At 42.1% G+C, this 25,086-nt stretch overlaps 1 protein-coding gene and 1 long non-coding RNA gene across 11 annotated transcripts in view; one reads left to right on the forward strand and one right to left on the reverse strand.

Annotated features, from left to right (window-relative positions):
• LOC117201481 (uncharacterized) overlaps window positions 1–9,927 on the forward strand; it is a 54,515-nt gene extending 44,588 nt beyond the window's left edge. For 2 of the 4 annotated variants that reach the window (XR_007478324.1, XR_004483521.2), the window contains exons 3-4: window positions 3,380–3,578; window positions 3,986–4,522. This is a non-coding gene — a long non-coding RNA (uncharacterized LOC117201481). Of the gene's footprint in view, window positions 1–892; window positions 1,055–3,379; window positions 3,579–3,985; window positions 4,523–8,542 lie in introns of those variants that run through there. The other 2 variants (XR_004483524.2, XR_007478325.1) reach the window with 2 other exon arrangements.
• IDH1 (isocitrate dehydrogenase (NADP(+)) 1) lies at window positions 5,434–25,024 on the reverse strand. 7 transcript variants are annotated; one of them, XR_004483515.2, is made up of 11 exons: window positions 24,885–25,024; window positions 23,801–23,866; window positions 21,328–21,465; window positions 17,655–17,946; window positions 14,925–15,030; window positions 13,467–13,644; window positions 11,976–12,127; window positions 9,474–9,555; window positions 8,887–9,027; window positions 8,030–8,192; window positions 5,434–6,372 (listed from the first exon to the last, which is right to left on the reverse strand). XR_004483515.2 is itself a non-coding variant. In XM_004262784.4 (10 exons), the coding sequence occupies exons 3-10, from the start codon at window positions 21,447–21,449 to the stop codon at window positions 6,282–6,284; spliced, it is 1,245 nt and encodes a 414-aa protein (XP_004262832.1). In that variant the 5' UTR covers window positions 21,450–21,465; window positions 23,801–23,866; window positions 24,885–25,018; the 3' UTR covers window positions 5,434–6,281. The 7 variants fall into 7 exon arrangements, 6 of the variants coding, with proteins under 6 accessions (XP_004262832.1, XP_049568061.1, XP_033284681.1 ...); XM_004262784.4 differs by lacking the exon at window positions 9,474–9,555 and having other exon boundaries at window positions 24,885–25,018; XM_049712104.1 differs by lacking the exons at window positions 9,474–9,555; window positions 24,885–25,024 and adding an exon at window positions 24,786–24,835.
• Window positions 25,025–25,086: the final 62 nt, after the last annotated feature.

The raw sequence follows: 25,086 nt of genomic DNA on the forward strand, positions 1-25,086 counted from the left end.
TAGTTGCTTAAACAAGTCTTTCTATATAATGAGGAGTCCTATCCCAGTCTATTCCTGCCTCCTCAATTTCTTTTAGAATTTATGCTACATTCTAAAGGCATGTACTGTGCTGAGAAATTCTCTGAAAGGGGGTTCTATAAAGAACGTCATTCAGAAAGATGACAAAGATGACAAATACTGTACTGTAAACTCTTCACCTCGGAATTTGGAATAAATGAACCCACTATGGTAATCAGTATAACATAGTAGTATACAAGTGACAATCTGAGGGGAAATCCAAAAACATCAGTGAAAGGCTTTTTTCTCTAACTTTCCTTTTCACTTCTAATTCCTTACTTTCTCTGATTTATTTGCTTGATTAAATCCAACTTTTTTGTTACCATATTTGAACAGAGCTTAGTCTCATTCCTTCCAAGGTTCTAACTTAAAGTGAAAAGTTGGTAGGTTCTGTAGATTGTTTTTAAGAGTACTTTCTTAAATTTAATTTTTTTTATGTTAAAGTATAGTTGATTTACAATGTTGTGTTTGTTTCAGGTGTACAGCAAAGTGATTCAGTTATACATATACATGTATCCATTCTTTTCAGATTCTTTTCCCATATAGGTTATTAAAGATTATTGAGTAGAGTTTCCTGTGCTATACAGTAGGTCCTTGTTGATTATCTATTTTATATATAGTAGTGTGTGTATGTTAATCCCCAAACTCCTAATTTATCCCTCTCCTGCCACCTTTCCCCTTTGGTAACCATAAATTTGTTATTGAAGTCTCTGAGTCTTTCTGTTTTGTAAATAAGTTCATTTGTATCGTTTTTTTAGATTCCACATATAAACGATATCATATGATATTTGTCTTTCTCTGTCTGACTTACTTCATTTAGTATGGTAATCTCTAGGGCAATCCATGTTGCTGCAAATGGGATATATCCAGAGAAAACCATAATTGGAAAAGATATTGATACATGCAACCCAATGTTCACTACAGTACTATTTACAATTGCCAAGACATGGAAGCAACGTGAATGTCCATCAACAGAGGAATGGATGAAGAACATGTGGTACATATATACAATGGAATATTACTTAGCCATAAAAATGAGAGTACTTTTATTTGTCTTTTGGAGAGAGAAATGGATGCAGCTTAGTGATGAACCCAAACCCTGGAATAACAGAGATTTGAATTATCATCCTAGGTTTACCCTTTACCACTGCAGGGCAGGAGGTAGAGCTCAACTGATTGCTATGTTTATTCAGAGCATAAAAGTGCCAACTGGGGATTTTTATGGAAGTTTCATCACATAGGCATGATCGAACATTAACTGAATTTCCAGCCTCTCTTCAGAGAACTGGGTGGGTGGGTGGAGGTGAAAGTTTCAAGCTTCTAATCATGGCTTGGTCTTTCTGATGACCAGCCCCATCCAGAAGCCCACCAAGAGTCACCTCATTAGAACAAAATACATTCCTATCATCCAGGAAATTCCAAGGGATTTAGGAGCTTCGTGTCAGGATGCAGGGTCAAAGACCCATATTAGAATAAAAGATGCTCCTGGTGTATCTATTTAGGAAACTACAAGGGTTTTAGGAGCTCTGTGCCAGGAACTGGGAGCAGAGATGAATATATACATTTTCTATTATCTCACAGCAACAAAGGCTAAGCTATGAGAGTTGGTGCCAGGCTGCCTCTGCCCAGAGGAAGGGGTGTCTTCTCCTAATTCACTCAGAGGTGCCTATGGGCTAGTGATAGTCCTAGAGAGGACAGAAGATTAACTTATTTGGGGCAGTAACTGTGCTGTGGTTCCAGAATTCTTTCCCCTCAGAAAAGTATTCTGGACAGTCTACCTCTAAGATAGGGCTTTTTAGGTTCCAACTTCTGTTAGAGATCTTCCTAAGTAGTAAACATTCATGGAGTATTTCCAGTCAACAGAAAGCTAGGAGATCAGAAGTTCTGAAAAATGAAAAAGGAATTATAATATCTGTCTTTTTACTTCCAGGATGCTTACCTAAATGTTTCTTATCATCATTTTTTTTTTCAGTGAACATATAGGATTCTAATGTCGCTAAGCCTTTCCTAATTGTCTCCGAATTCTTTAAATTAAATATAACGAATGTTGCATATTTAAAATATGCTTATCAGCCTGTTCTTCAATTAAGTTTGTAATGATTTCATTCCCTTTGTTGCGGCAAGAATGGCCATGTTGTCACCCTAAAAATATGGGACCTGGAGTCAAACTACCCGGGTTTGAATCCCATCTTTGCCACTTACCATCTGTGGCAGGTTACATTTTCCCAGATGGACACACAGTCCTCCTGTTCCTCTTGCTCTTCTTTTTTTTTTTTTCCCTTATAAATTTATTTTTGGCTGTATTGGGTCTTGTTGCTGCGCCCGGGCTTTCTCTAGTTGCGGAGAGCAGGGGCTACTCTTCATTGCGGTGCACAGGCTTCTCATTGCGGTGGCTTCTCTTGTTGCGGAGCACCGGCTCTAGGTGCACAGGCTTCAGTAGTTGTGGCACGCAGGCTCAGTAGTTGTGGCTCACGGACTCTAGAGCGCAGGCTCAGTAGTTGTAGCGCACGGGCTTAGTTGCTCCATGGCATGTGGGATCTTCCCGGACCAGGGCTCGAACCTGTGTCCCCTGCTTTGGCAGGTGGATTCTTAACCACTGCTCCACCAGGGAAGCCCCTTTATGCTCTTCTTATAAGGGGATATTGACTCCACTTTTATTAAGGTAGGGGGCAGATTTATCCCCTTGAATCTGGACAGGTCTCTAATTATCATAGAAGTAAAACTATGTGACTTTCAAGACTAGGTCTTAAAAGGCATATGTGGACCATTACACAGCAACACAAGGAACTAACAATTGATATATGCACAAGTGGATGGATCTGAAGGGCATTATGTGTAGTGAAAAAAAAGCCAATCTTAAAAGGTTATGTACTGTGCAATTCCATTTATGTAACATTCTTGAAATGATAAAGCTATAGAGTTGAAGAACAGGTGTGCTGTTGCCAAGGGACAGGTATCAGGGTGGGGAGGAGTGGGCGTGACTATAAAGAAATAGCACAAGGGAGTTCCTGGATGGAACAGTTTTGTATGTTGATTGTGGTGGCAGTTACATGCATCTTAACGTGAAATCGAATTGCACAGAACACAGGCGCAGGCACACACACAAATAAGGGCATGTAATAACTAGTAAAATGGAGTAAGTTCACAGTCTAGTTAATTGTATTGTTAATTTCCTGGTTATGATATTGGCCTACAGTTACAGAAGATCACTACTGGGGGAAGCTGAGTGATGGGTTCATGGGACTCTATTACTATATTTGCAACTTCCTGTTAGTCTCTAATTAACTCAATATAAAAAGGTTTTTTTTGTTTGTTATTTTAGGTCGTACAGGTTTCATCGGTCCTTTCGGGATGCTTGTTTTTGGAGCCCAGCTGTGATGCTATAGGTATGTCCAGGCTACAATGGAGAGGTTATTGTGGGGTTCTGCATGACAGCCCCATCTGGGGTCCCAGTCAATAGACACATGAGTGGGGAAACAGCCACAGCTGCCATCTGACTGCAACCGCGTGTGAGACCCCAGGTGAGAATCTCTAAATAAGAACTGCCCAGCTGAGCCTAGTCAACCTCTAGCGAGGTAACAGTAAAGTAATATTATTGCTTTAAGCCACTAGGGTTTGAGATAATTCATTAGGCGACAAAAGATGACCAGAATACCATCAATGTGACCTGGGCACCTCTGTGCCCCAGGTTTTTTATTTACTTATGAAAAAGTAATAGTGCCTGCACGACAGTTTATTGCAAGCACGAAACAAGTAATCGAGTAAAGAATCTAGGGCAGTGCTTAATGAGGTTCATAAATGTTAGCTCCAGTTATTATTACTGTGTATCCAAATTATAACAAAAGGACAAGCAAGATATTAAATAGCCCATTCAGGTCTGGGTCAATTCCAGAATGACACTAAATGACTTGTACCCTCTTATCCCCAGAGATTGAGAGCAAGCCACAAGAACTTGGCAATGGAGTGGCTTCTATCTTGAGCACATCCTGGTATGACCTCTACCCTGTGGTTTGCCTGTGGGGTAAGTGTACATTCTAAAAATAAATGATGGTTCTATTAAGTTACCCCCCTCTACCTCAACCCCAGAGGGAGTAACTTATTTGTTCTATATGGGTTAAAAGTATTTGTGGGTGCTAATCTGCTCCTTGGGACGAAGAACATTCTTTTATGGAAAATGTCTGTTGCTTGAACAACATTTCAGCTAGTTGGAAGCCCACTTTGTAATACACAGCATTAAAAAAGGCCTTCTCGGGCTCCCCTGGTGGCGCAGTGGTTGAGAGTCCGCCTGCCGATGCAGGGGACACAGATTCGTGCCCTGGGCCGGGAAGATCCCACATGTCGCGGAGCGGCTGGGCCCCTGAGCCATGGCCCCTGAGCCTGCGCGTCCGGAGCCTGTGCTCCGCAACGGGAGAGGCCACAACAGTGAGAGGCCCACGTAACGCAAAAAAAAAAAAAAAAAAAAAAATATATATATATATATATATATATATAACCTGAGCTATATTTCCCTGCTGCAGTTGTAACAATGTTGTGATAGCATCTCTCCTGATGTATCTGTGATTAATGGCCTTTATCATTAAGGTTTTCACATCCAAGGTGGCTTTGAATGCAAATGTGCATTTTATCCAGGAGATGTTGGGGAAGATATCATAGAGTTGCCTGAAAACTAGGACAAATATCTCAATAGCTAGAGAATCAAGAACTCCTGCTTTACAAATGACCTGTTTTACAAAGTACCACAGCTGGCCCTGACACTCTCCTGACCTCACCACTGGGAGTTCTTAAAAGAATGACAGTGACACCAACCCTAGCTTAAGTATTTGATAAAGCCTATGGGTTCTGAAGTGGAAGAAAGGAAGGAAGTTGAAAACAGGTTGGATAGTGAACCTCAGAGAAAGTTTCTATAAATGAAAATTGCCGATGGGGCATAAAGTAAATAACACAAGGGGCGTAAATAATACAAGTAATTCAAGTAAATAATACAAGGGGCATAAAGTAATACACCTTAAATTGCACCTGTTAGGGATTACTCGCAATTCATCATCATCCTCCTCTTTATTTTTAAAAAAATTTTTTTTTTTATAAAGGCTTTATTTTATTTATTTATTTATTTTTTGCGGTACGCGGGCCTCTCACTGTTGTGGCCTCTCTCGTTGCGGAGCACAGGCTCCGGATGCGCAGGCTCAGGGGCCATGGCTCACGGGCCCAGCCGCTCCGACCAGGGCACGAACCCGTGTCCCCTGCATCGGCAGGCGGACTCTCAACTACTGCGCCACCAGGGAAGCCCGACAGAGACTTTTTAAAATCAAATTCCTATGGCTAGGACCTAGCCTGGCAACTGAAGTATACTTGATAAATAAAAACTCAGAAGACTAGTCATCAGCACTTAATTTTAATTAAAATTGATAGTTTCGATTAAGAACAGGACTAGAATAGTGTTTACAATCAACTTCTGAAAAATCACATATATATAAAGGAAATAAAACAGGTCAGCAGAAGTCCAAGAAAGGTGCAGCTTGTAGTATTGCACGTGGATGAAATATGCTGTTCAGGGTAGCATAATACTTAGGCCACACAGGGCAAGGAGGAGGAGACAAATACAGAGGACAAACCCCTAGTTAGTATTTATTCTGGATTCTTCAGTGAGCTCAGAAATATGTAGTATTTTTGAAACATTCAGCTAGAGCTCTGTACAAGGATGACTGTGTCTTCAACACCTTTTAGTTACAGCCATGCTTTTCATTCCAAATCATGCACAAGTTTAACGTACAGCTTCTACCTCACATAATGGGACATCTGTTAAATCAAAACCACCCAGTGCCACAGGCCATGAAAAGTGGGAAAGGGAATGAATTTCTACTTTATACAATTTTAGGGAATAGTACTGTGGCTATAGTTTACCCTTTCAAGCACTCTTCATTTTGGTCATTTATATCAGAACATGAAGAAAAGTTGACAGTGAGTACAAATGGACACTAAAAGTAATTCCTAGGCTACTAGTAGAAAGTAAAATAAAATTTAAAAAAAGTCCCCTGCCACGTTCACAAAGGTGGCATAACTGTATGAATAAGAAAAAGGCTGTAAACTTATAGAAAAGATAAACTCTGGCTTCTAAACAAATTACAGAATTGATTTTGCCTTTACTCTTGAGTGTTATAGAGAAAAATGTAAACCAGTGGACCTAGTTACCAAAAACACACATCCTCCAAAGACGAGGGATGACCTTAAAGTTTGGCCTGAGCTAGTTTTGTCTTCAAGTTTTCTCCGAGTTTATCCATGAACTCAAATGTATTCAAGTAGTCAGAACGCTGCACACTAATAGCAGAGGAAAAAGAAAAGAAGGAAATTTAGTTTGTCTTTGATCTGGTGGCAGGTAGAGGAAAAGTCCTAGACATGCTACTTAAAGTAACGTTCTATTTATTTCTAGAAGAAAACTGATTAATGTGAACAAGCTATAAGTTTATGGCCGATGACTGCGTTCAAGGTTCAAGGGGCTAACCCAGGTTACAGGCAGTCTGAGCAGAGGCTGGGCCACACACACACTCACAGGAGGTTCCTGGCCATGTAGCTTTGAGGGTGAAACTGCCCCAGAGCTTCATTCAGACTAATGCCTGGGACACTGAAATCATCCCACTTCTTATTCCTCATTCTTAAAAATAATAGAACATATCCAGGTACAGTCATGCTTTTACTCATATTCCCACAAAATGTCACATGTCCTCAAAAGAAACCTTTAGTAAAAAATTTATTCCTAAGTATTTTATTCTTTTTGATGCTATCATAAATAGAATATTTCAAATATGTTTTTCAAATATTTCAAAAAAAATAGTTTTGCTCCCACTGTGAATGTGATGGTTCTTCCATTTCCATTTTTGTTTATTGGTGGTGTAAGGAAAAGCTACTTTGTTGTTGCTTATTTATCTAGTATCCAGCTACCTTAGCCTTTTTTTGTTGAATTGTTTGAATTTTATAGATATATAATTTATAACCTGAAAATAAAGACAATTTCATCACTTCTTTTCACATTAAAAAGAAAAAGAAAAGCTTTAGTGCTCTTATTTCTACCTTTGTCTTACTTAAAAAGCAAAAGACAATGGACTGGCTATCTAATCCTGCTAATAGGTGCCTATTCAAATCGGCTTGGAAGTAACACACCCATAGGAACATTTCAAACACTGTATTCTTGCTGGAAATTTAAGATAAGAAAGATGTAGTGATGGAGTGTATCCCCATTACTGAGGTATACTGACCCTAACAGAGATCTCTGAGGACACATGGATGGGACACGGGATTGGTGTTAAATTTTAGTATTGTTTCTTGATGTGAGTCATAGTAGCCAACTTTGATTAAGGGAGGAATCCCTGAGCAGCAGCTGATCCAGCTGGGATACAGGCTACCATGTTCTCAAAAAAGTCCTGGGCGATACATGGGCCCTCAAGTATCTGACTGCTGGTTACAGATACTTAAGGAAGGGACTATGATAAACCGGACATCTTATACCTGCACTGCTTACTTTTCTTACTGTAAATTGAAGAAAATAAAGAGGTAGAATAAAATAGTCTTGGGGGTCCCTTTGTTTCTAAATGCCTATAATTTTCTTGTTAAATTAAGCAGAATCTTGCCACCCACTTGACTGTAACTAGATCAGGGGTGAGCAAACTACAGCTTGGCCCATGAACCCAGTCTGGGCTGCAGCCCAGTTCTGTACACAGGGCTTGATTGGAACACTGCCACACCCATTAGCTTTTGTGTCACCACTGACTGCTTTCCTGCCATGGAGGCAAAGTTTAATAATTGCCGTATGTTCCACAAAGCCTGAAATGTTTATTATCTGACAATTTACAGATGTCTGCTGACTCCTGAACCAGATGACAAATACTAATTCATGCAACTCCAAAAAGCACTTGATATTTTGAGTCCAGTGAGGATAAATGGTAATTTGACCACAGAGCTTAGGGCATCTTATACTTACTTGGGTAAACCTTTAATACAAGCAGCCAAGTCCTTGGTCATGAAGCCAGCCTCAATGGTCTCAATACAGACTTCTTCCAAAACCTTTGCAAAGAAGCTGAGGTCTTTATTGTTATCAAGTTTAGCTCTGTGGGCTAAGCCTCTGGTCCAGGCAAAAATGGAAGCTAAAAGAGAGGGAGAAAAAAAAAGCACACTTCAATCACACTGGTTAGAAATATTCCCAAGTGCCTCAGTTCCCCAAAATAGAACATTTTTTTGTTTGTTTAGGTAACTGACTTCATTGGATGCTATCTGCATGAGCTGTAAGTTTTAGGAAAGTTGGAAACATTTTACCAAATTGAAACTTTTCAAAAAACCTGCACTTTTGTAGAGGAAATGTTTTGGATTTTGTTAGACCTTTAAGAAAGCACATATTCAGGGTAGGAATACATGACGCTTAAGGCATTTATGAATTTGGAAAAGGTCACAATCTCTTCTACCTCTTGTCTATATTGGTCTCTTCTCCTCTTTCCAGGCTATAATCTGTTTTAAAGTGCTATCCCTAAAACCTAGTTAAAAGGATCTAACAATGTGGCTTTAGATTCTTAGCTACATGTGACATTTCACTGCAGCAGAGGAAAAGGAAAATGCTTGTTGATAACATTCTTCTCTGTAATGAATATTCTCCCACAAACTGGAAAAGCATATACTGTGTGTATTTTAAGAAACATATTAAAACAGTTCTTATGAGTAGAGCAAATCAGCTGTTTGGTGATGATTTTATACACAAGGCACTGGGCAGCCAAAGGAACACATCTGAGCCCCTTTGGAGATTTCTACTCTGGTTGGAAATCAATGTAGCAGCAAACAATATCTTACCAATGGGATTGGTAGATGTCTCCTGTCCTTTCTGGTACATTCGGTAGTGACGTGTTACAGTCCCGTGGGCAGCCTCTGCTTCTACTGTCTTGCCATCTGGACAAACCAGCACACTGGTCATCATGCCAAGAGAGCCATAACCTATGAGTGGCAGAACATGAAGTATGGGATTCAACTGCATGAAGAGCACTGGGTCTCCCAGAGATGAGAGAAAATGACTTCGTCTTGACCGGTCTCAGTGAGCAAAATAAACATGAGCACATGGAGTCACCAATAATTCTTCTGCCTTTCAGAAAAGGCTGTGCTTTTACTTCACTTATCTACCTCAGAGGCACCTGCTCCATGATGAAGAACTCATGGTCGGACTGCCTGCATTCCACCCTAGTTCCGTGACTCCCTAACTACTGTGGCTCAGTTTTCTTACCTGTAAAATGGGAATAGTAGAAACACCTATTTCATAGGGTTGCTGTGAGAACGAGATGAATATGCATATGTTCGTGAATATATATGAAAAGAATACATAGTCCTATTCCTTAGACTAGTACCCGCCACAGAGTAAGAGCTCAATATATTACTGTCATGCTTACGTGCAGATACTCTGCTGTTCCAGGAAAATAAAGATTAATGAGTTGTCTCCTGCCATCAAGCTGCTCACAGGCTCATGTGGGACTGGGAAGAGAAAGCTGATTAAAAACAGAATGGGATGGGGCTTCCCTGGTGGCACAGTGGTTAAGAATCCACCTGGCAATGCAGGGGACACGGGTTCAAGCCCTGGTCCGGGAAGATTCCACATGCTGTGGAGCAACTAAGCCCATGTGCCACAACTACTGAGCCTACGCTCCAGAGCCCGTGAGCCACAACTCCTGAAGCCTGCGCACCTACAGCCCGTGCTCCGCAACAAGAGAAGCCACCGCAATGAGAAGCCTGCGCACCGCAACGAAGAGTAGCCCCCGCTTGCCACAGCTAAAGAAAGCCTGCACGCAGCAACAAAGACCCAACGCAGCCAAAAATAAATAAATTTTTAAAAAGCAACAACAAAAAACACAGAATGGGATGGGTCCAAGCACCTCCCACTCGCCCCTGCTCTCTTTCACAGCCTCCCCAGAATGACTCTATTCTGTGGTTTCTTATTCAGAGAACCACATTACAACTTTTAAGTCCATACAACTGATTTTTCTTCTTTTCTTCTTTTTTCTTTTTTTACACTCGAATTCCAAGAACACTTTTCTCCATTTTTGCTACCTCCCAATAACACCTGTGGAGTTAATAATGCAAATTTATAATAGGCTGCTACTTTGTTTGTTTGAGAGTAAGTAAATAAACCCTTTTTAAACTCATCTTTGAGTACAATGGCAATTTCTGTGCTGAATTAGCAGCTCCTTTCCTATCACTGTGTTGGTATGAGGCTTTAGTAGAGTCTCAAATATTCATTGATTGGAGACGTTTAGGGCCATATCCACGGTGAATGTGTCTATCTATTTATATTAGGAGACACTAGTTGGTACCACTGTCAAAACTGAGGACAGGAATAAAATGTTTGGTGTGAGTCTAAAGTAGTTCATGCCTCTAGAGAAGAATGAACATAAGAACAGCTCGGCTGGGGGCTTCCCTGGTGGCGCAATGGTTGAGAGTCCGCCTGTCGATGCAGGGGACACGGGTTCATGACCCGGTCTGGGAGGATCCCACATGCCGCAGAGCGGCTGGGCCCATGAGCCATGGCTGCTGAGCCTGTGCTCTGCAACGAGAGAGGCCACAATAGCGAGAGGCCCGTGTACTGCAAAAAAAAAAAAAAAAAAAAAAAAAAGAACAGCTTGGCTGCCTTTTAATCTGTTTAGCTACGTTGAGGTCACCTTTATCTACAGGTACTGCTCAGACACAGAGCCTTGGTTCCAGGTATCTTTATCGGTGCACTGCTGGACACTGCAATTCCACATTCCTATTTTGAAATCCTTTCAACCTCCATAACTTGACAATTACATTGGAGATATCCCTCCAGATACCCTCTTTTTTTTTTTACCCTCTTCTTATTGCCATGAGGACATTTAGAAATGATGGAATCATTTGGGTCCCTTTCTAAGAATTCTGTTTACCAGGAAGCTTTTTTACGCACCACAGAATCACCACAAAGCAACACTCCTTCCTCTGCTGCATTCAATATAAACGATTGTGAGGACGTAAGAGAAACAGAAGGAGGGTAAAGAAGGAGAACTGGGTAACTCATTTATCTGACATAAAAGTTATCTTTAACCAGGCAGATTTACTGATTTTCAAACTGATAGGAGATGATTAACTTTTCATAAGAGAAAGAAAAAGTAGTACTTCCTGGGGAAAAGCAAACATAATTAAAGCTACCACAAACATTCATCAGGGGAAATTCAGTTTACACAGCTACCCTGAGTAACTGAAGTTGGAGGGCAACTTGGTGCCGAGGAAATCAGGGAAGGGAGCATTTTTGCTCATTTGGTCCTTATCTCTGGCATGAAGCTCCTGATTCCTGGAATTTCTGTGAAAAGCCCGGGGCTTCTTTGCTCAATTCTCTGTGTTTCAAGCTAAGCAGTAAACACATGTGTCTTACAGGGTGACAGAAGAGCCGTCAAGGCTGGCAAAAGGGGCATGATCTGTAACTGTCTCCAGATGAATGGGCTCTCGGAGGGAGGCCCCTCGCTTAGGAGACAACCCTGGGCCCTCCTTGCCCGAGTCCCCTAGCTTTTCAGGTTCTCATCAGAAGGCAGATAAGGGTGGGGGGTGGTTTTCAGATCGGGCCGCTGGGCTACCATTGGAGGCAGGGAAGCTTCAAGCGGGGAAAGGGCTGAGACATAAGCTATGTCAGCCTCTGAGGCTGGAGCCGGGAGTCTCAACCCACGAGTTAATTCCTGTGCGTCCCTGCCAGAAGTCGTCTGCCCAGTCTGAGCTTAATCTCCTCATCTGTCAGCTAAGAAGATGGACCTGGACGCCTTGCGGCGTTAACATTTCATGACTTTTAGCAGCAAAGGACTACAGAATCCCCCTTCCTGTACCAAAGAGCTAGCAGGGCACGACCTGTCTGCTGCAGGCCAAGCCCACCTCCACTTGGTTCTCCAGCTCCTTACCTTGGGCCACGGAGTCCGACTGCACATCCCCATCATAGTTTTTACAGGCCCAGATGAAGCCTCCTTCTGATTTCATAGCTTGGGCCACCATGTCATCGATGAGCCTGTGCTCATACCAGATATTCTGAGCTTCAAACTGAGATTTGTATTGCCTAAGAAACAAGAAAGAAAAGAGAACAACAGACAAAGAAAACTGGTTTTGTTGGGATACCATGTGCCTCTCCAAAGGAGTTGGGGCGGGGTTGGAAGCAGCACATTTTAGTTGAAGCAACACAAATTTGGGAACCAGACAGACATGGGCTCAAATCTCTGCCCACTCATTTTCTAGTTGTGAAACCCCAATTTCCCCTTCTGTAAGGGTGATTTCATCCACTCTGCAGAGATGTGAGAATTAAACAAGACGGTGGAGTGTTCCAAGTACTACTTCTACAGTTTTCAATACACCACTAATGAGATTCATGAGATTCAGCTTACTCTAAGAATGTAATCGGGGAGAAAAAGACTACTTTACTGCTCAATATCATTCAGGAAACTAGGACAGCTTCTAGGTTTGATATAGATAGATAGTAGAAGGAGGAATTAAAATGTTTCAGGAAAGATACCTCAAATCCTAGCCGTGGCCTGAATGCTCGTATCTAAACGGGAGGGACGCCATCTTAAAAGTCAACAAGTGCTCAGGTATTGTTGAACTCAAGGTTGTTATAAATGTAGACTTAAGTTCAAATGACTCCACTAGAGCAGACTTTTATTTATTTATTTTTTAATAAAATCAATCACTTAATTAATTAATTTAAACTTTTTGGCCCACGGCTTATGGGATCTTAACTCCCTGGACCAGGGATTGAACCCATGCCCTAAGCAGTAAAAGCGTGGAGTCCTAACCACTGGACCACCAGGGAATTCCCAAAAGCAGAGTTTTATTTATTTATTTATTTATTTGCTGTACGTGGGCCTCTCACTGTTGTGGCCTCTCCCGTTGCGGAGCACAGGCTCCGGACGCGCAGGCTCAGGGGCCATGGCTCACGGGCCCAGCCGCTCCGCGGCATGTGGGATCTTCCCGGACCGGGGCACGAACCCGTGTCCCCTGCATCGGCAGGCGGACTCTCAACCACTGCGCCACCAGGGAAGCCCCCAAAAGCAGTTTTAAATCTTAACAGTGGGCTTCAGAAAGAATGGAAATGGGCCCAAACTCAAACTCACACCCATGAAAAATCAGAACTTTCTATCATTAACAGGGTACCTTTACTCACACATTAAATAACTCTGGCCCTGAAGAAAATAAACATGGGGCCTTTATCTGAGAACACATTTCCCTTCTAAAAGCAATTCAAGAGTTTCGTTTCACTCCTGTTAAATCTCAGTTTTGTCCTTATCTGAATGGGATAGTGATGGTTTTCACTCAATTTGTCCCACAATCAAAGGGATAAGCATACAAATTCTATATTATAAATGCCAGCTTATGTGACAAAAAAGAAAAAGAACTGTAGTTACTTGTCATATATCTCCTGAAAGATGTCTTTAAAACGTCCATCATATTTCTTTAGAATAGTGTTTTTGGTGCTCAGATACAAAGGCCAATTCTTAGACAGAGCCATCAGGAAGGAACTGTGTGCAAAATCTTTGATTGCCTTATCTTGATTGTACATCCCCATGGCAACACCACCACCCTCTGTGGGGGGACAACAATGAGGGAAAAAAGAAAGGTAAACAGGGTATAGTTGTAACAAGTCTATATACACCCACCACCCCCAAAACACCCAATTCCCAGCTCTCATGTCTGAGTCCAGGCTTCAAACTTCAATATTCCATGAGTTCTTGAGACACATAATCAGAGGAAAGTCAGTTCTAGGTAAGGACATTCTAACTTGCTCTGAAAGGGCAACGTAAATGAGAAAAACATGGTCTTTAGGATCCTAAAGTTCTTGAAATACCGAAAGCTACTGAAAGGAACCAGAAATACACTCAAGAGTTGAATAATTTTTAAAGTCTCTTTTCATACTTTAAAAATTTCAAGCATGTTTTTTAAACTCTAAGTGTGAACTCAATCCTTAGCTACTGAGAAAACTTTGCATTTCAAATACTGGATGAAAATTCTTGTAATTTCCTGGCGGATACTGAAAGTTCATTCTGTCATTGGTAGAAATAATTACACTCCATGTAATCACTGGTGTTTCACAGCTCTTATTGTTTGAACTTTGTTATTACTGAAAGCTAGAACTTGAATCTGTGCCACTGCCCAGGGCCAGCTTGGGCTGAGGATGTTAGAGCTGCTGAAACTGGCAGAACTAGAGTCCATTAAAATGATATGATTTAGAGGAGTCAAGGAAAACAACAGCTACGTAAGTTTTGAGGTTTTGTTTGTGTGAGTGCTTTTAACAACCTTAACAGTGGAGAAAGAGGGTCCTCTTCTTTCAACAGCTTTTGGGAGGGATTTGCCATAATGGACCTTAGAAGCAGCAGGACGGGGTGGGGGGGGGGAAGAAGAGGCAAAAAAACCAAACTTTCCACTTTCACAGAACAAATACTCAGAAGGACAAGAAGAAAACTTCAGCAAATAAATAATGCAGCCATTTTCAAATACAAACCCTACCAGAGCCAAAGGGCAGGATTACATGACAGGCGATTTGGGGCTATTAATGTTTAATTTGTGCACAACAGACTCCTGTCAACCTTCCCTCCATGTTTTAAGAGAGACGCATAATTATCTACTTGCATTTCCAATTATCTATATGCATTTCCAATTAAGTGGCTAGTTCTTTTTATGCCTTTAGCAATGCCACAGGAAGCCATGGCATTGATTTTGAGTCCTATGGAAATGTTGTAGATTCAGGTTGTATTTTTAGGCAGCCAAACAATTTTCACAGAACTTTAAAAAAAACCAGTAATAACGCTGTCTAAACGATCTGCTAAAAAAATGAAAGATGTAGCTCATGGTGGACTTACACATACCTGTGAAGTTATGTACCAGGAATGTCGTTTTGGGGGATCCATCGCTTGGCGTGTAGGATATCTCTACTTTTCCAGGCCCCGGGACAACAAAATCAGTTGCTTTGTACTGTATGGGGGAAAAAAGGTATATTAAAACAACAAAAACAAAAAAACCCCCCACAAAAACCCAAAACTGTCCTAGCTAGTTAGTGGTAGTACACATTAGAAATCAATATTTATCAGGGGCCTACCATGCATGGGGCAGTTTTCTGAGTACAGATATGGGTATGAGAGAGAATAACAAAGTATTTCCCTTTATGAAGCTTAAGACCTAACAAAGACAAAAAAAGAAGTAACATTAGAGCTTTCAAATGTCAAAAAGAGTCACAGATAAAAAATGCTATTGGAGGGCTTCCCTGGTGGCGCAGTGGTTGAGAGTCCGCCTGCCGATGCAGGGGACGCGGGTTCGTGCCCGGGTCTGGGAAGATCCCACATGCCGTGGAGCGGCTGGGCCCGTGAGCCATGGCCGCTGAGCCTGCGTGTCCGGAGCCTGTGCTCCGCAACGGGAGAGGCCACAACAGTGAGAGGCCCGTGTACCACAAAAAAAAAAAAAAAAAAAAAAAAATGCTATTGGAAGACAGAGGAAGATGAATGACTATAACCTGGAGGTCAAGGAAGTCTTCCTATAGGGAGATAATATACTAGCTGTAGCACTGAAGATGATGATGAGAATGCTAATGCCTGGTTCTCACTATATGACATACTTTAAGTGATTAACTTGTATCCCTTATTACCTCATTTGATTCTTCCATCAATCTTACAAGGGAGGAACTGTGATGTAGTGGAAATAATGCATCTAGGGTCAAAAGACGCGGGATCTGGTCCTTGGACCTTCAGGACTCGGTCTCTTCATGGTAATCACTGCTACTAATGCCCAGCCCAGGACCTGTCCACATGAAGCAATCATTCTGAAAGCAGCTGCAACAGGCTGACGACCCTTAGGAAAGGGCCTGTGGAGGACTGCTACCTTGGGTATGGAAAATGTGCCCAGCCCACACTAGGCTTATGTCAATCTTTGCTGCCTTGTATATTCTTCAATGGCTTAGATTAGGATACTTTCAGGGTCAGGTACCAGCCGATGCCAGCCAAATCTATTTGTCTGTTTTGTGTAGAATAATACTAATAACAGCTGGTAGAAAAGCTGTCAGATAACGATACAGATTAAATATCTACTCTATGCAGAATATTTCTGACATATAAAGTCCTTCACTATGGGTGGTAATTGATTCCCATTTCTCAAAAGGCAGAAACCGAGGCACCAAAGTACAATAAATGCTTTCTAGAGGTTTGGAATTTTCAATCTACACTTTAATAAATAGAATGACCATTCTTCCAGGTGGTTGATGCCAAAATAATAATTAAAAAAAAAAAAAAAGGAAAAGGACATCACTGAACTCGTAAGAACGTAAGAGTGGTGATCCCAGGATTAGTGAGCTTGTAGCACTCCCATCTACATCCCCTCTCCTGGGCCTCTGAGAGGTATCTGGGAAGGGACTGGCCAGGATGAAGGGATAGTCTGAGCCACACGGTAGAACAAAGTGAACTACCCCTCAAGGATGACCTGGTGACCCTGCCCCCAGGAACGGAGAGTGGTCTGCTCTACCCATACTGTGTTTAAGGACGGCTACATCAAAGCCTCTGGGTGTCAGCATCAGGGAGACTTGTTTTTAAGGCTCTTTTAAGACATAAGCTGCTTTCTATGAAAGTCTAAAACTTCAGTTTCAACACAGAACTTTTATTTTGTTTAGCTGGCAATTTTTGTTTAATTTGGCAACAAGCCTACTTGTATAGAAGTACAGAAACTGTACTTTTTTGTTCCCAAGCAGGAAGGGAATGTTTTAAAGAGACTGTTTTCAACTACTGAGTCAGTTATTCCTTTTATGCATGAAACGATCATGTTTAACATAATCTTCGGTAGTTCTCAACTCTGCACACTAGAATCTCCTGGGGAGCTTTAAAATGCCATGGAATTCAGATTTAGCTGGTGTAGGGTGGGACTCAGGCACTGGAATTAAAACACACAAAATTTTTTTAAAACGCGAAGCAAAATAAAACAAACACCAAAAAACCTGTAAAGGGACCTTACTGTACAGCCACAGGGTTGGCTGAACCACTGATTTGGCCGAACCACAGGAAATTCTCTAAATAAAAATGTCTACATCATATGGTTTAATCTAATAAAAAGATAAGGAAGAAAAAAACATGCCTGAAAAACATCATTTGTGTGGAGACAGGTACCCATCTGTACGTTTATCTGTATTTACTTTTATCTAAATGTATAGATACATTCATTTCTCAATTCTGTACCTCACTTAATGGGAGTAGATAAGATAAATAAAGATAAGAATAAAGCACATATAAATCAGAACTGCTGGGCAGTCAAAGCCCGTGAAAAAATAATATGGATTTTTTGATGATGGCCATTCTGACTGGTGTGAGATGATATCTCATTGTAGTTTTGATTTGCATTTCTCTAATGATTAATGCTTTGTGACCGCCTGGAGGGGTGGGATAGGGAGGGTGGGAGGGAGACGCAAGAGGGAAGAGATATGGGAACATATGTATATGTATAACTGATTCACTTTGTTATAAAGCAGAAACTAACACACCATTGTAAAGCAATTATACTCCAATAAAGATGTAAAAAAAAAAAAAGAATATGGAAAATCAAGTTATGCCAACACCACTTACTTGATCGCCATAAGCATGACGACCTATGATGATGGGTTTTACCCATCCACTCACAAGCCGGGGGATATTTTTGCAGATAATAGCTTCTCTGAACACAGTGCCACCCAGAATATTTCGGATGGTACCATTTGGTGATTTCCACATTTGTTTCAACTTGAACTCCTCTACCCTCTTCTCATCGGGGGTGATGGTGGCACACTTGACACCAACATTGTATTTCTTTATAGCTTCTGCAGCGTCCTTGGTGACCTGGTCATTGGTGGCATCGCGATTCTCTATGCCTAAATCATAGCTGGGAGGGAAAAATTGTAAGCGTAACTTTCCAGGCAAACCGACAGGAGATTGAAAGTACTCCTATTCTATCCCCACGCACCACTCTGTGCATGGTGATGGCATGCAGGGCCTGACCTGCAGAAAGTGAAAACTCCATATGTACCCAAATCCGCTAAGTTTTAGCATTAGTGTATCCTAGACACAGAAGATGGCTGCCAACTAAAAAAAAAGCACCCAGAAAGGCTGGACTGCTAGGCCACGCATGCCTCCCTGTGTGTGGGAAGCTGTCTAGAAGGAAACTAAATGGAAACCACTGCGCTCTGCCCTGCTGCCTGCTCTTCACCATAGAGGCAATAATAATAGCACACCAGCAACCTTTCTGTAGACTGCCTTCCGCACGATTAACATAAGAATGCAAGCCCAAACATTAATTTTCCCTTAGTAAATATTGTGCTCTAAAAATAAAGGGGTCAGAGGGTTTCTCGTATTTTGGCACTGAAGTGTTGGAGTTACAGATGAGACGGACTCTGCCAAAAAAAGCTAATGACCCCTTCATTAATGACAATTAGTCATATGAAGAAGCTTTCCCTACATCTTGGGCAAATCTCTTTCTTCTGGAAACAAGCCTGCAGTTTATAGAATAAGTAATGGAATCCAGCAGTGGTTTTATAGAACCCAGTGAATTATAGCTTAATACACACCAACACCCAGACTGCAGGTTATTCAGAGCAGGAAAGAATGCTGGTTGTCCATGAAGTATAGAAAAAGACTGTAAAGCTTTATTTAAAGTATGTAATAGTTTGCCAAAAGCAGGAAAAACAAAACAGTAATGAACAGTTTATTTTGTTCTCCAAGGCTTTAAAAGTTTTCCAAATTTTTTCAGCCTTCAAAACTTGCTGAACCATTAAGCCTCTGGATTTCTTGCTTCAGTTCCTGTATTTTCCTTTCCTTAGATATCCCAACTTGTGACGGAAATGCAAAAGGGAATCCAATCTTACAATGTATTTCCAAATAATAATTCCAAACTGCTTTGACTGTTTTGGCTTCCTCCCTCCCCTTGAGGGTGTATCGTGCATTTGCATTAACCAGACCTCCTTAGGAGATATCCTTCCTTCTTAGTCTTGTAAGGGGTCATGATGACCCACTACTTGCTTTGTACGCACAGATGTGGATTGTGTGTAAACTGTCAATACATGATTTGGGTCAATACAACCCTTTACTTAACTGCTCTTTTACCTCTAGCGGGCAGAACAGTCCTCAGAGCTTTCTGAAACACTGTCTCCTGGGTTATAATCCTCAAGTTGGCATGAATAAAATTTTCCATTTCTTTCTTAGATCGATTATTGGTTAATTTTTTTTTCATGGACACTTACAAAGCCACTGACTTTCTTATCTTATGGTTTAGGGAGTGCTCAATATCTATAAATGTCTACTCCTAACTCAAACAAGCAATGTGGTCAGCAGTATTTATGTTCATAGGAAACATTTTTCATCAGAAGAACCTGCCAGCAAATTAGTGGATTTTTTGCTTCTCTTCTTAACATTTCTAAGCGAAAAGAATGAATAAATGGCCTCGATTACTGCCTAGCCAACAGAAAATAAAACAAATGAATCACTCCACTCCCCTCAAAAAGAACCAATCATGTAATAATAATAGCAATTTTGGAACAACTTACACTTGTTTAAGTCTCCAAAAATTCTTTAGTCTTTAGCCAGTGACTCTTTGCCTTCTAGGCATAATAACTCTCCTTTAAACCTCCTTATGCCTCTATACTAAAGCAGCTCAAAAGCACCTTTGCAGCTACTATACTGGGAAGAGCTCTGCAAATTCACCTATTATCATGTAAAGTGTTTGTAAAATGCTTCTTTAACCACTTGGATGATTTTTTTTTTAACTTTAATTAATTAATTAATTAGGGCTGCATTGAGTCTTCGTGGCTGGGCTTTCTCTAGTTCCGCTTAGTTGCAGTGCGGGGGCTTCTCATTGCAGTGGCTTCTCTCGTTGCGAGCACGGGCTCTAGGCACGCAGGCTTCAGTAGTTGTGGCGCACGGGTTTATTTGCTCCGCGGCATGTGGGATCTTTGCAGACCAGGGATCGAACCTGTGTCCCCTGCATTGGCAGGCGGATTCCTAACCACTGCACCACCAGGGAAGTCCCTGGATGATGTCTTTATAGTGTCATTTCCTGTGTGTTTGGTGGACCTCTGCAGATACTTGCTCCCTCCCTCTCATGGCTGCAATATAGATATTATCCACACCTTAGGCTTAGAATAATTAAAAAGGGCATTTAATGACAACATGTGAATTAAATGTCTACACCCAAGCAAATAACAGGTCCTCAGGACAGTCTGAGGAATAATTCTGGGTCAAGGCAAACACGCTTACAGTTGCCAATAGTTTGGCTGAAATGTGTTGTTCAACATATTACCCTGCCAGTCTTCAGCCACTCCACCCCTGTGAAAATTCTGTCTCTACCTAGTCCAAATGTACAAAGAGCATGAGCAAATGTATGAAAAACATAGGGGTAAGAAAAATGAAAGAATTCCATAGAGATTTTCATATCTGTCCCCAAATACTTTTTTTTTTTTTTTTTTGCGGTACCCGGGCCTCTCACTGTTGTGGCCTCTCCCGTTGCGGAGCACAGGCTCCGGACGCGCAGGCTCAGCGGCCGTGGCTCACGGGCCCAGCCGCTCCGTGGCATATGGGATCTTCCCGGACGGGGGCACGAACCCGTGTCCCCTGCACTGGCAGGCGGACTCTCAACCACTGCGCCACCAGGGAAGCCCCCCAGATACTTTTAATACAGGGTAAAGGCTCCAATCTCCAGGACACAAATGATTTACGGAACTTCTGAAAGGTCGGGGTTGTATTAGATAATGTCAAGAATTCTTTCTGTGCTACAATTGTATGAAAAGGGTAAAAGACAAGGAATGAAAAAGACAAGGAATGAAAAAGACAAGGAATGAAAAGGAATGTTTCTCCAGGTCAAGATGAGCTAACAGACCCCCAAGCCATGAACCATCTGGCCAGAGAAGGTAAACAGGATACATCCTGACCCACTGAAACTAACATTTACAAAATGTCACAGAAATTTCACAAGCTTCTCAGTTCTTCCCCTTTAAAAACAACCCCAACTCAAAGACCAATTTGGAGTGGATCTGAGACTTGTCTCCCACTCCCTTCTTGGCGCCCTGCAAATAACCCCTTACTTTGCTGCAAACACCTACTGTCAGAGTTTGGCTTTCTGCACCAGGGGCACACCAGTTACACATTCATTTGCTCATAAGCTCACCAAAAGCTTTATACACAAGGTACAGTGGTATCTATGTAAAAAAGCGACTTATAACCTGAAATCACACATGCTTTCTGACTTTTCTGCTTGGCAGAGTGATTCATTTACCTGTGCAGGTCCAATTCCACATAGGGAAAAATAAGTTTCTCTTTAATCAACTCCCAAATGATTCGTGTCATTTCATCTCCTTGCATCTCTACTACAGAACCGCCTTGGATTTTTTGAGACATTTTGACTTCAATAAACCTTCAAGAGGAAAAATGATAAGACACATATCTCATCATTTGCCTCATTACCATGTAAAAACAAAATACAATTTGGTGACTTCTAAAAGAACAATTCATAACAGCATGACTGCATAAACAGCTAATAATAACAATTACATTAACCATTAGAATCGAATACGTTTGCTGTATAAAGCATTGTGTTACATGCTTCTTGTGTGGTTTCTGAATCAACACTCACAACAACCCTGTAAGATGGAAATTATTTTTCCATTCTACTTTGCTAAAAGAAAAAAAGCTTTCGCAAGGCCATCCGGCTGGAGGGTCGGCTGGAAGGTCGGGGGAGCCTGAGCCGGTCACATGCCCTTAATAATGTAATCATTATTCTTGACTGTTGGTTTGTCCTATAAAATGAGATTATTTCCACAATATCATGTTTATTTGAAAACCTCTATCCAACTCCTCATTCTACTGGGCCCTCAAGAGGAGCAGAATGATGTGTGCTACTATTTCCCCTCTTTTAAGAGGCTGTTTTGGTTAAAACAACTATCCTTGAGGAGATTCAACAAGTTCCAGCGACCCATTTTAAAGAAACTTTAAGTCCTTTTAAAAGTGAAAGATGAAGAATTCCAGGTGGAACTATATTTTCCTAGAGACAATAACGGATATCGGGGATGTCACACTGAATACAAAGTGATTTCTCAGAGAAATCTGTACGTATAGAGGACTACTGTCCAGGACACGCCCCTGTCCTGTCCTCGGTATCCCAACTCCTGGACTGTTCTTCTGGCGGTTAGTGGGCAAAGCTGCCAGTGGGTGGGACAGGGGATTGGAATTGTTCCAGGAACAGGTGTCTTCTTGGGATGTGGGGGGATGCCAGATTCAAGTCAATCTGATTCCCAGAGAGGGCAGGGGTACACCCTTTGGATGAGGCTTAAAGAAAGGCGTGTTTCCTGAGAGGCAGAGGAGGCCCTGAGCCTGCTAAAGGTTCCCTTTCATGGTGCTCTAATGGAAACTTTTTTTCTCCCCAGCAACATAATTGCAGATTGCTTTTATTCTTTTAAGTTATGGCTGAGGACTGGAAGTCAGGAGAACTGACTAAAAAAAATATGAAGTAAGAGGCCTGTAAACAGTATTTCTTAAAAAGTTAAGCTAAAGTAACTTGGTCTTTAAATTTTAAAACGTAATGATTAGTAGACTGTGAGCTTCAGTTCCTCACCACAAGCCAGGACATATTCCTAACCCCTAGGCCCATTTTCACTTCCCAATTTCTAACTCTGGGATCCTGCTTACTAGAGGTTCCCTAGACCATCACTGGGGAACCATCTGGAACTCAACTAGAATAAAAAAGTGAACAAACTGGTGTGAATGAGTCAGCTACTTCCCATTTGTAATTTCAAGTATAATTTAAAGTACAGCTTAAAGTGTATGATTTAGTCATGCTGATCCCACTGTCACATCTGTCCTTGTATTTAAAACAAAACAAAAAGAGGCAGCAAACTTATCTTAGTTTTGATACATTCCTGAGGCCATACTCCTACATAGTATTATGCAAGGGCTATGATGGCTAATTTTCTTTGACGGCAAATACAGTTAATAAAAGGTCATACATCATACTTGAAATTTCAATAATGAGTGACAATGTTTTTTAGTTAATTATTTTCTTCTCAATTGAAACAAACACTTTCTGCAGTAATCTTTCTATATTTCATAATGCATAACTGAAACATTTCATGTTTTCTTCACATTACTTATCCATTACATTTTTACTATCTTTTCACTAAAAAAGTGAAGCTTTATTGTAGACCCTGGCTTACTACAATGTAGGACACTATTTTATTTCTCCTAGATTTGAATTCCATGCAGTGAGCATTAGACACCACTGAATTCTCTTTCTACCCTAGTCCCTCAGATTTTCTGTCTCCACCCAAACCCTGACTTCAGAAGGAAGGCCTTTTCCAACAAGCCAGTTCATTTATTCTGAAAGCAGCTGAATTCCAATCTCCTGACACACATGTGCAATGCTAGAAAATAAACCTGGACTAATACAAAGTAGTTTAAGAAAAAAGAGCTGCTCACCCTGTTTAATTTTATTTTCATTATTCCCAAAATTTTAGCCACATTTTTTGGGGGGCTGAGTTCATAAACTACATTAATTTCTGGGAAAACCCCCCCAAAAACCAAAGTCTCTTGCAGAGAAGTCTAGACTGAAAGAAACAACGAAGCAAGTGCAATTTATTGTTGGAAATATTCCTGACTCACTCCCTTGCAGTGGCTGCGACCACTTCCAAGACCTCCAAGACCAATTAAACGCAGTATTGCCATATCAAAGAATGGGAAAAATTGCTAATTCTCACCTTTACAATTTCTAATCACCCAAACTCCTCTCAATCTTGCAGACTCAGCTGAGTGCAGTTTATCTCCTAAAACAAATCAAACAAGGGAAGAGAAAGGTAAGGTACAAGGCACTCCTGTCAGGAGAATTTAGCTGATTTCAATACGGGCCAGGCAACCCGGTTTGTCAGGTTTAAAGTACAGTGCTGAGTGTACCCAGGCGGGGCAAAGGGCAGTTTCAGGTCCGCAGGCACCTTTCAAATAAAGTAAATATCTTTGCACACACTGGAGGGTGCGTCCGTGGGGAGTCCCGGGTTCGTCGTCCGTTAGCTAGTCTTGTGGTTTGCACGTCCTTAGGGGACGCTGTGACCAGCGGGCTCACGGCCTGCATGCGTCCTTGTGGCCACTGTGCAAGAGGGCTGCAACCGAATCTGGCTCGGTTTCTCCTTCCAGGTCTCCACGTCCGCCCCTTCCCTCCCAGGTGCCGGGACCTTTAAAACCCGGGCGCCAGGAGCAGGCCGAAGGACGCCTCCCCCAGAACTCGAGAAGCCGGCGGCGGCGTGGTTTCCTCCACCCTCACTCCGCCCCCGACCGCCACCAGGTGGCCTAGCGAACGCCCCTCGCCGCCCCCCTTCAGGCTCCCCAGGCGGACGCATCCAGCTCGCCGCACCGCCAGTCCCAGCAGCCCAAGGTCGATGCACACTCCCAAGTCCTCCAGCTCCCGAGGCCGCACGGTTTCTTCCCCGTAAACGCAAGACTTCGACTTCCACGCGTCCCTGCATCCTCCCACCCCGATTTTCCTTTCTGTTGCAGACTTGGCCTTCCGTTTGTCATGGCATGCAACCTTCCGCCGCCCGGTTTTCGTCCTCCCTTGACTAAGAGCGGGCCTTCTACACATCCAGGCATCCAGCACCTTCTTCCTCTCCATTTCCAAAACCACGCCCAATACCTGGATTTCTTTCCCCTGCCTTGCGACCACGACTCGCCGCTAAGTTGCCCCTACCATACCCAAGATCTGAGCTTCCTTCCTTTTTCCCACTCCAGCTATTGACAGAGCCTCCCCACAAAAGCCAGGGGCCGGAGACGCCCTTCGAAGCCTGCGGTTACCTGCAGGAGAAGGTACGCTGGCGATGACCCGGGAATGCCACAGCCCTCACACGGTTAACCCCACAAGCGCACACTCTGGCAATCCCAGCTGTGCTCCAGCTGTTTCGGCTTCTGACACGGCCTCCGCAGAAACCGAGAGTTGGGAGGGCCCCGCTTCCAGGCTTTTGTCCCGACCCAGGCCCGGCCCCCTCAGTCCACCTCC

Source organism: Orcinus orca, chromosome 7 (genome assembly GCF_937001465.1).
Source record: "Orcinus orca chromosome 7, mOrcOrc1.1, whole genome shotgun sequence".
Taxonomy (NCBI): domain Eukaryota; kingdom Metazoa; phylum Chordata; class Mammalia; order Artiodactyla; family Delphinidae; genus Orcinus; species Orcinus orca.